The following is a 10,154-nucleotide window of genomic DNA, read 5'->3' on the forward strand; positions in this document are numbered from 1 at the left end:
ATTTTCTTTTTATAAAACGCTTCCCCCCCCCCATCATTTTGAAATGCGTGGAGTAAAAAAAAATCCGTAAATCCCGACCAAAACAGAGAAAATCAAACTCATGTGGGTGAGCTTGTTTCGAAACTCCGCCATTACGAATCAGTCCTTCGCCTTCCGTTTACAACTGAGTCCCTGATACTATATTCCATTAGATTCCCGTAAACAGTGGAATAATGTTGGAGACCAGGGGGTAGATATATAACGAAGGATTACTTAGTAACAAATAATTAATCATGCTTTTATAAAATATAAACAAAAGTCATTTATAAACCGTTTGGGTTTAAAATGGCTACAAATGACTTTCGCCACAATGAAACCTTAATTTTCTTTCAATATACGTATAATATTTTGATCTGTTAGGCGTTTTTGTACGAGTTTTGAAGGTTCAGGAAACCCCCAACATTGTTATAATTATAACACTATGTTATTATATATATATATTACATATAAACACCGTCGCTCATTAAGATTTCTCCTACCTTTTCTAAACGTTCCAACAACACGGCCTTTACTCCAGTCTTGTCCAGACCTCGTTTCTCCAGTTCACTGCGAAGATCCACAACCCTGAGATCCGTTAGTTTGCCACTAGAGATCTCACCACTTGCACTCGCCATGGTATGATGTATTATGGTGTGAGCAAATATCGAGAGTCGTTATCCACTGATTTCCCGTCGAAGCAAAAACTTAAGGACGCAATTGAAGTTTTATTTATCTTTACAAGAGTTACCTCCCTTTTATGCGTGGTGACGTTAAAGCTGCTTCGTTTGTTGTTGTTGCCACCAGGTGGCACAAGTGTCAAGCTGAAAAAGCATTGCTATGGCAACGACCATCACATTCCTAACAGTCTTCTCTTCATTCCTACTTGTACTGCAGGCAATACCTACCTTACGGAACACCGCGTTCCTGAAAATCTTGTCGTAAGGTGGGGTTTCGTAACAGGAAACTGGTTTCTATGCTTATAACTAAGACGGTGCACAAATTTATTCTTTGAATTTTCTACCAAAAATATTTGCCAATGTGCATTTTCAATCTTGAATTTTTATTTGTACTTTGTTTTGTTGTGTTACGCTCTCTTTACTGATTCATATTATATGCCTTTTGTATGACTAAAATACTTACTCTATCAGGTCTAGTCAGAAAACTAGACCTGATAGAGAAAAACTGAAGTTATTTTTGAATTTAGCAGGTAAATTCACTTAAAAATTTGTTGAAATATTCCAGGCACTGGACAGTTTTTTTTTGTTTTGTTTATTTTTGCCCAGTGTAATGTGACATAGCCATTTATCTCCTCAACAGCAAGACGCCTGTCCCTCTATCATACTTTAAGCCTTCAACATCTGGCATAAAGCCACCTCCCCTTCTCTCAAACACTCCTACTCAGTCGAGGGGGATTTTTCCTTTCTTTATTTCACTTTGCAAGTTGGTGACGTCTCTAGTGCCAGCGTCACAAGAAAAGCACCCAGGGCATTCTGACCCTTTCAAACCGTCCAACCCATGCCAGTACTGAAAACAGACATTGAATGATAATAACAATGACAGTGTGAACTGACTTGTACCCTCTGGACTGGACTGCATCTGTTGAATGATGGTAGCATTAATATCCTGCACGTGATTTTTGAGAGTTAGGATGGCACATTCAGAAAGCCACTGTAGGTGTTCTATTTGAGATGATTGTCAGAGTTTGTTTGAAATGACTACAGAACTTTACCTATGATGTGAGTGTTACCTCTGAGAGCTTCTGTATGATTGAAAGCTTCGAACGCAAGTCTGTGCGACATTATGCACTCATACTTTCAGCTAGGCCTGCTTGTCCAAATCCTCTGCCAATATTGCATACAGGACTGTCAGTGTGTGCAGGGATGGGTGGCAGTTCATAGCTAAAAAAGATAGGTCTTGCAACCTGTGGGCAAAGATGTGGCAATTCTGCAGGAGGCCACCACAGGAGGAATCTGAGTGAATAAACTTTTTGTGAAAAGTTAAGTTGATAACAAAAACGAACATTTTGACTTCCACTAGAAGCTTCAAGGAAAACAAACAGTGACATGTTGAAATAGAGAAAGAGGAAAGATGAAAAAGATGATAGAGCAAAAGCAGAGGGGGTAAAGAAAAAATATAGAAAGAAATACAGACATGAATGAGTTGTTGTTGGCACTCTGTCGCTTACGTCGAGGGTTCCAGTTGATCCGATCAACGAACCAGCCTGCTCGTGAAATTAATGTGCAAATGGCTGAGCACTCCACAGACACGTGTACCCTTAATTCTCGAGGATATTCAGCGTGACACAGAGTATGACAAGGCTGGCCCTTTGAAATACAGGCACAACAGAAACAAGAAGTAAGAGTGAGAGAAAGTTGTGGTGAAAGGGTACAGCAAGGTTCGCCACCATCCCCTGCCGGAGCCTCGTGGAGCTTTAGGTGTTTTCGCTCAATAAACACTCACAACGCCCAGTCTGGGAATCGAAACCACGATCCTACGACCGCGAGTCCGCTGCCCTAACCACTGGGCCATTGCGCCTCCACAAAGACATGAATATATACAGAATAAATAGAATACTTTGCAATTGTTTTATAGTGAATAAAATTTATTTCTCCATATATTACATTCTATGTGGTCTCTTTTCACTTCTTTATTACATTCTGTGGTTGATCTTCTTCCCCTCTCCTCCACTTTCGTAAATACAATGTATCTGGGCTCCTACCCCTCCTCTTTCATTAATGTATAACAACTGTAGGAAATGTGTGTGTCAGGAATAACAGTATAAAATATAGCAACAAATATGAAGGAAATAAATATATTAAGACAGTAATGTAAGAAAGAGTAGAGTGGAGTTAGGGAGAAGGCAACGTGTGTGTGTGTGTGTGTGTGTTAAAATATGGAAGGACAAAAATATGATTGGATGTCCAAGAACCAAGCACTACGTGACAAATGGAATGCAGGATGTGGCTGATATATTGGCTGGAGGGCAGGGTTTTGTTATCTGTCTCAGAGACTTTCTGCACCTCCAAAATCAAACACCTCACCATGACTCTCACACTTCAGTCCTCAGTTTGGATTTCACATAGATCCCATAATACTGTAAGCATCAAAACGAGGTTCTTGCATACGTCCACTCGTATTACTACCACTACCACCACCACCACGTGTAACCATCATGATCCCACTATGTGACTGAGAGTTGCCAAACGTGTTACCAGGTCCCAAGTTCTGCCCCATCCCCCCACTGTTACCGGGTCTGTTATTGTCAACAAATGCCCCACTGGCATCACGCCCCGTTTTGTGCATGGGGTTACTAAGCCACGGTTCATTGGATTGGTCCATGTCTCCATGCATGTGGGACCAGTTGTCCACTTTCCTATCAACACTGCCAGAATCCCAAGGAGATCTCTGGTCAGGTCCACCACCTGGAAAGAAGAAAACAGAAAATGTATTAATGAATACACGAATATGAAAAATAAAGCGTGAAAGGAATTGATGTCAAAATAAAATGAAGAGAATATTGATGAAAAGAAAAGACAAAAGAGATATGGAGAAGAACAGGGCTTAATCCTTTAGCATTCAGATTACTCTGTTGAAAGTAATGTTTTTTCATTCACATTGTTTTGAATTAGTCATGCATTATCTTGTAGCTTCAAGATTTTGATGAAGTGATTGTTTATTTTGAGAATGACACTGTAGGGGAGGTGTGAGAAGCCAGATCTAGTTGAACATAAAACAAGTAAAATATCTGGGCCCAACATCAGTGGTTTAAGTGCTACAGAGTTAAAAGAAAGAAATAGAGAAGGATAGCTACAAAATGCTTTAAGAAGTGGGTGAAATTTTACTTGAGAGAGAGAAATGATTGAAAGAAGTGAGTGGAAGCTTACCAACAGAATTTCTCACCCTGCCCAATCTATCGTGAGATGACATATTTCGTCGGTCATTATCACGTCCTCGATCAGAACCAACATATCTTTTATCAGGCTCTCCACTTGGTCCCATATCTCTTCTTAATTCAAAGGGCATCCTGTATGTTGAGGTAAACCAGATACAAAATTAAACAAATTACTTTATAAATGTTTAGCAACATACTGTACAAAGGACAATATATACAACCTGAGCAACTGATCAACATTCACCTATATAGAACCTTGTTTACATCAACACTGACCCATATGGAGACTGGCATACATGCCAACATTAACCTCTAACAGAGATTGGTGTATACACCAAAACTAACCTGCATAGAGGCTAATGTGTGCATAAACTTTGACTGATTTGAAGGATAAGGTTTGTAACAAAAGCCAGATACCAGCTAGTGTGTAGAATAATAGTGACCAGTAGAAAGATACAAAATCAAAACAAAAAAGTCAGATTTAAAAAAACACAAATTACCTGTTGAGTTTTTCATCTGTTCGAGAACGATCTTCAGCTCGTCTTTCATCTCTGACTCGAATATCTCGGAAAGGACCCATTTCCCTTCTCATCATTTCTCTTTCTTTACGTTCATCATAGCGACTTCCACCTTCGAAAGATCTACTGTCCCTTCTACCATAATCAGTATTCTCATATTCATTATAGCTGAAAGAGAAAAAGGAAGATGAAATTAGATAAGTATCCAATATACAATAAGATATGACAACTATTATGTTGATGCTTACTGAGGCAGAAACAAATATCTAAATCTGTCCTCTTGCTTGCAGAGAAAGCAGACTGCCTTTTCCTTAATCGTATAACAATTTCAGAGAACTCTTGGTTCTTTAGATTGTATCTCTTCCTCATTCAGAATCAGTAGCAATTACCAGCAGGTCTTTGTTTACCTTCTCTCAAAGCAACAACAATTTCTATAAATCAGAATTGATTTTGTATAGTATTTAGAATACCTTTGTTCACTTTGTTGTCAAAATTGAAGCTATTGACCACCGAGTTTATACACACACCTCACATTTACAAACTGGATTATATACCTCGAATATAATTTAATCTCTCGTCACTTCGCATACAGTTGCCTCCTTCTTTACTGTGGTCCCGCTCAGTTGAATGAAAAAAAAAAAAGCACTTAGTTCAAAGAAACCATGCTAAAACAGATACTGGAGCATGATGCAGTCCTTCATTCGATTAGGTCCTGTCAAACCATCGGTGTCAGTGAGGAATACCAGAGCCAGGTTTCAGGGCTGTGGTGGAGGATGAGAGCAGCCACTCTAACTGAAGAGTTATCTTGCAGATATAATCTAGTTGGTATTTTTTGATTTTTAAAAAAATACATTTATTTTTCGATGGGACAGTGTTTCCTTTCCTTTTTGTACAAACTGTCAAATTTCGCCTCAACACTCTCTAAGCACACACATATAAAACAGGCCAAAGATTGAGAAACGCAAAAGAAACTTTAATTTAGAACACTAGCCAGGTAATAAGGATTCGATGACAACATATCATCTTCACCACTCACAACTTACCGTGATTCATTCTGGAATGGAAGTTCAAATCTAGAGGGGTGGCCAGAACTGATCATCCTGGATCGTTTAGGTTCATCCCAGAGTTCATCACGAAGACGGTTCCGATCATGAGGTTTTTTTGCAGGATGTCTCATTTCATTTAACCTGATATGAAACAAAAAAACAGCAAAATCAAGTAAAGAACAGCTGTATTGAATGACAAGCAGCTAAAGGATAAGATAACATAGTAAACAACATTAACTTTCAACAATCAACCACCAGGACACCGGTTGCACTAACAATGTTGCCTCTGTGCAGTCCTCGAATGTACCAGAACCAGCATGCAAAATGTCCTCAAATTATCCCCCAACTGTCTTGAGAGAAAAACAAAATGTTGGATGCACTGGATAATGTAGTCCAACATTATGTCTGAGAGAAGAAAAACAAAAAACAAAGCTGGAACACCTTTAGGTCTGCTCCATCTGAGCTGACTTAGGTTTAAACAAACCCACCACCAATGAGCTGATATCCACATAACAAAAATATGGCAATAAAAAGCCCCCAAATCAAAATTATGTAATGACATACCAAAACAGATAATGGACTTAATTTCTTGCTACTAATTAGCTAAAGATAATTTCATGTCAATATATAAAATTGCTTTGTAGACCTGCTGTTGTCATTCATTGTGTCAATACTGATCTACAACATAAAGTACTCGTTTCAGTCACGAGCAGTGGAATATAGAGATTTGGCTGCTATTGCTAGCAGATCAAGCTGCTACATCACATACATGCTTCCACAAAGTGGTTTTGTTGCCATTTTTTTTTTTATTAACATGACTGCCACCTAAAAAGCACCTGTGCTAGAACCACATGTGAAGCATCCACGTTGTTGCCCTGTAAAAAGCACCCAGTACATTCTGTAAAGTGGTTGCATTAGGAAAGGCATCCAGTCATAGATACTATGCCGAAACAGACAAATGGACACTGGTGCAGCTCTCTGATGGGCCAGTTCCTGTCAAACCGTCCAACCCATGCCAGAATGGAAAACGGACATTATGTGATGATGATGATGATGAATGGTTGCGTTTAGGCTGTTGGATAAGTTAAGTCAGATGTGATGTGAACACCACTGGTTCATTGTCTTGCATCCTCTATCATGAGATCAACAGATCAGTATTACAATATCTTTACATACACAAGAATCCCATTTGAAATTACTTTCCACAATTAGGAAAAGTCCTACATCCTAATCACCAATCCAACAAACAAAACAAACATGAAATTATCCAAGGGGAATAAAATATAATTCAATCAAGTAAGTTGTATCAAAGACCTCCCATCCCAAAAAAAACCCAATAAGTTTGTCATAAATATTTAGAAACTTTGAGAGAATGTGAAATAATTCATTCTCATCTGCAGAGCTCGAAGAAGATGAAGCTACAAATAATAACATGTACATATTGGCTTAATAATGTTTACATATAGAAAAAGTCAAAGGCTGCCTGTGGGACAATGGTAGAATGTCTGTCAAATTTACAGAAGATGTAGGTTCATGCTCAAGGGTAGCCTTTTGGCGTTTTCAGTCCAAAAGGGGTTCCTAGACCCAATATTTACATGATGTTATTTATGGTTTTATCTACTTTAAATTCTACAGATAAAAATTAATCATTAAATTGACAGCATAAGAGTAACAACGCAACTTATCTCACTTACCGCATCTCTACGTCACGCCTTTCCATTTCAAGAAGTTCTTTTTCCATCCTGTATCTTAATAGTTTCTCTTTCTCCAGCTTCATTTTCTCCAGTTTCATTCTCTCCAACCTGAAAAGTGTGAAAGAATATAAAGATAACATTAAGAATTTAAACATCAAAATAAAAAAAAAAACTGACAATCCTTGCCTCACCAACTTGTATGTACCCTGACATGTTACTCTGCCAGAATATCCAAGAAACGTTCTTTTGAAACTAGAGGAAATTAAGTATTTGTCACCTTCAAAAACACATTTCACCCCTTGGAAAAGGGAAGTGAGTCAAGAAGATAAAATAACAGATAGAGTATCAGTCTGCTAAATCACAAATCATCATCACTGTGAGATGGACAAAGAGACTGGAGTCTTAAATAAACATTCACCCAACACTTAATGAGTACCATGTGGAGCTGTCATTTTCAAACACAAAATACATAAATAATATAGTACTACAGATACCCTCCCAACAAAAAAAAGGTGGGGAACAGTTAAAATTATAAGGTCTTTGATCATAGGCCTGAATGATAACTAAACAATACAAAGAAAACTTTACTACAAGAACAGAGAAACTGTCTAATAATCATCTCTTTAACTTTCTCTGTTCAATTCTTCCTTAGGTTTTGAACATGTATGCGTACAATGTATGTGAACATGTATGCAATAGGTGTACGTACATATGTTTTGTGTATGCATGCGTGTGTGTGTCACTGAAGCCAGTCATAGATACATACACAACCTCTCTCTCTCTCACATATACACACACCAGCAACATTACTCTCTGTGTCTCTTCATACACACTAATGAAAGAACTTCACATACACACCACACTTTCTGTCTCTCACACCCCATCAAACACACACACATGGCACGCCAACTTCAAAAGAACTTCCCTGATCTAATCACACTGTCTCAGTCTCTTTCGCTTTCACGCCGACTTCAAAAGATCCCCTTTTCCCTCACCCCACATATATAAAAATTTTTAAAAATTTTTACAGAAAGCGATGATCTTCTTCAGAAACATAAACAAATACACATGCTTTAAGAAGCTATAAACACAGTTCTCATATCGAAAGATCGCCTAGTTTCCATTTATGAAAGCATTGGTCAACCCAAGACTATGACAGAGACCACCCGTCCAAAATGATGCACAATGACACTGAATTTGATATTACGGAGGTGTGAAGTAAACTTGTTACCCGCCAAATCATGCAGTTCTGTCTTAAGCAGTTTAAACATGAATGCACTTTTAACAAACCTTATCTTCTTTCTAACACTGTCCAATCTTATGGCCTCCTTCCTTCTTCAGTTTCCATAACAGTAACAACATAATCTGTCTCACTCACCGCAACATCTCAGCTGAATGCATCTCTACATCACACCGTTCTATTTCAAGAAGTTCTTTTTCCATTCTGTATCTTAATAGTTTCTCTTTTTCCAGTTTCATTTTTTCCAATTTCATTTTCTCTAACCTGAAAAGTGTGAAAGAATATAAGGATAACATTAAGAATTTAAACGGATAATTTAATGACTTTGCTCTCCTTTTGCTAAAATTTCCAAATTCCACCTAAGCTACAATTACTATGTAAAAAAACTATTCAAAACATAACAGTACTTAAGTTTTTAAGACATAGCAGTATTTAAAGTGCTTTCTCAGTGTCTCCAAGACAGAAGGGAAGAAGTTATCCTTAGATTAGAGACCAGGCCTAAAAGTTTGGAAAAGCGTGTACTCTGTTAAAGGCACCCAAGGATCAGATGTAGTTTTAAACAAGACAACAAAATAATTCTGCCTACAGACAGCTTTTAACATAGTTTCCATCTATGAAAGCATTGGCCAACCTAAGATTATGATAGGAAATACCTGTCCAATATGATGCAGAATGACCCTGAATTTGGTATCATGGAGGTGTGAAGTAAACTTTTTTCTCACAAAATCATGCTGTTCTACCTTAAACAGTGTGAATGCACTTTTAACAAACCTTATGTTCTCTCTAACTTTGCCCAATATTTTCGCCTCCTCCTTCTGTTTCCGTAAGACATCCTGCGGACACATATGATCTTTCAACCAACGCCTCTCCTGTACCCGACGATTTTTTTGTCTCTGACGTGAACGCTGTCTTTCTCTTTCCTTTGTCAAGAAATTTGGTGGGGTTTTGTTTTTATTTTCAAGAATGGAATATGGAAAGAGAATAATTATTAAATAGCAAAGAATAAAATCAACAAAGAAAACATCTTAAAAGTAAATAACCATACAAAATAAGACTTGATATGATACAAAGAGCCAGTGACATAAAATATGGCAAATCTAAATACCACAATAATTTAATACAAACATCTCAGATAGATTTTAGCAGTTCTGTATAGCACTAAAAGCTGCTACCCTGATATCGTAATACCCTTATATCCTGATACAAATAGGAAAATCTCTTTGTTTTACATAATTTTTCCACACTAGACTAGGAGCTACATTTCCCTCTTCTAGCTAACTATTCAACCTTGAAGTAAATGTGGAATAAATTTTATCAGTTGAGCAAACTTGAGTAAGTACAATTATATAATTTATTACAGGAAATAGGACACAATATTACAGATGTACAAAGATTTGAACTTCTACTCTTGTTGCCAATAGTCCAGTGTTTTACACCCACAGTCACAGTGCCTCTATTCAAATGAAATAGTTGACCTACTTCCACCTAATCTGGTTTGAAACTTCATTACATGTTCTATACTGCAACAGCCACAACAGTTACTACCACAACTATTGTGACTATTGCAGAGTCACATCTGAATCAATCAGCCTAATTTAAACAATTTCTTTAGGTTACATCTCAGCCATGCTAAACACTAAGACCTTCATTGGACCAACAATGCACTTCAAATTTAACATCCCAGTTATGATCAGTTTTAAGGCAGAGGAGCTGTATCTCATGATTTCAAGAAGACATCAGGGATGA

The 10,154-nt window shown here is 37.6% G+C and overlaps 2 protein-coding genes across 3 annotated transcripts in view; both read right to left on the bottom strand.

Annotated features, from left to right (window-relative positions):
- The window catches only part of LOC106879423 (SAFB-like transcription modulator), a 16,661-nt gene extending 15,888 nt beyond the window's left edge, over positions 1-773 (bottom strand). The window contains exon 1 of the mRNA XM_014928979.2: positions 519-773. Coding sequence (XP_014784465.1) covers positions 519-653 — 135 coding nt within the window. The 5' untranslated portion in view covers positions 654-773. The remainder of the gene's footprint in view (positions 1-518) is intronic.
- Positions 774-2,599: 1,826 nt separating this feature from the next.
- Positions 2,600-9,411, bottom strand: LOC106879418 (SAFB-like transcription modulator). Of its 2 annotated transcripts, XM_014928974.2 has the most exons (7): positions 9,180-9,411; positions 8,547-8,672; positions 7,169-7,276; positions 5,472-5,615; positions 4,411-4,596; positions 3,903-4,042; positions 2,600-3,440 (listed from the first exon to the last, which is right to left on the bottom strand). In XM_014928974.2, exons 1-7 carry the CDS (start codon positions 9,251-9,253, stop codon positions 3,094-3,096), a joined length of 1,125 nt encoding a protein of 374 aa, XP_014784460.2. In that variant the 5' UTR covers positions 9,254-9,411; the 3' UTR covers positions 2,600-3,093. The 2 variants fall into 2 exon arrangements, with proteins under 2 accessions (XP_014784460.2, XP_052829886.1); XM_052973926.1 differs by lacking the exon at positions 9,180-9,411 and having other exon boundaries at positions 8,459-8,592.
- Between the last annotated feature and the right edge of the window lie 743 nt (positions 9,412-10,154).

The sequence above is a fragment of the Octopus bimaculoides genome, chromosome 17 (assembly GCF_001194135.2).
Source record: "Octopus bimaculoides isolate UCB-OBI-ISO-001 chromosome 17, ASM119413v2, whole genome shotgun sequence".
NCBI lineage: Eukaryota > Metazoa > Mollusca > Cephalopoda > Octopoda > Octopodidae > Octopus > Octopus bimaculoides.

Excerpts from the sequence above, each read along its gene's own strand:
- LOC106879418 (XM_014928974.2), bottom strand. The coding sequence starts at position 9,253 with ATGTGTCCGCAGGATGTCTTACGGAAACAGAAGGAGGAGGCGAAAATA. Across the intron at positions 8,673-9,179 it reads AAAGTTAGAGAGAACATAAG|GTTAGAGAAAATGAAATTGG; the intron begins GTTTGTTAAAAG and ends CACACTTTTCAG. Across the intron at positions 4,597-5,471 it reads CCATTCCAGAATGAATCACG|CTATAATGAATATGAGAATA; the intron begins GTAAGTTGTGAG and ends TTTCTCTTTCAG.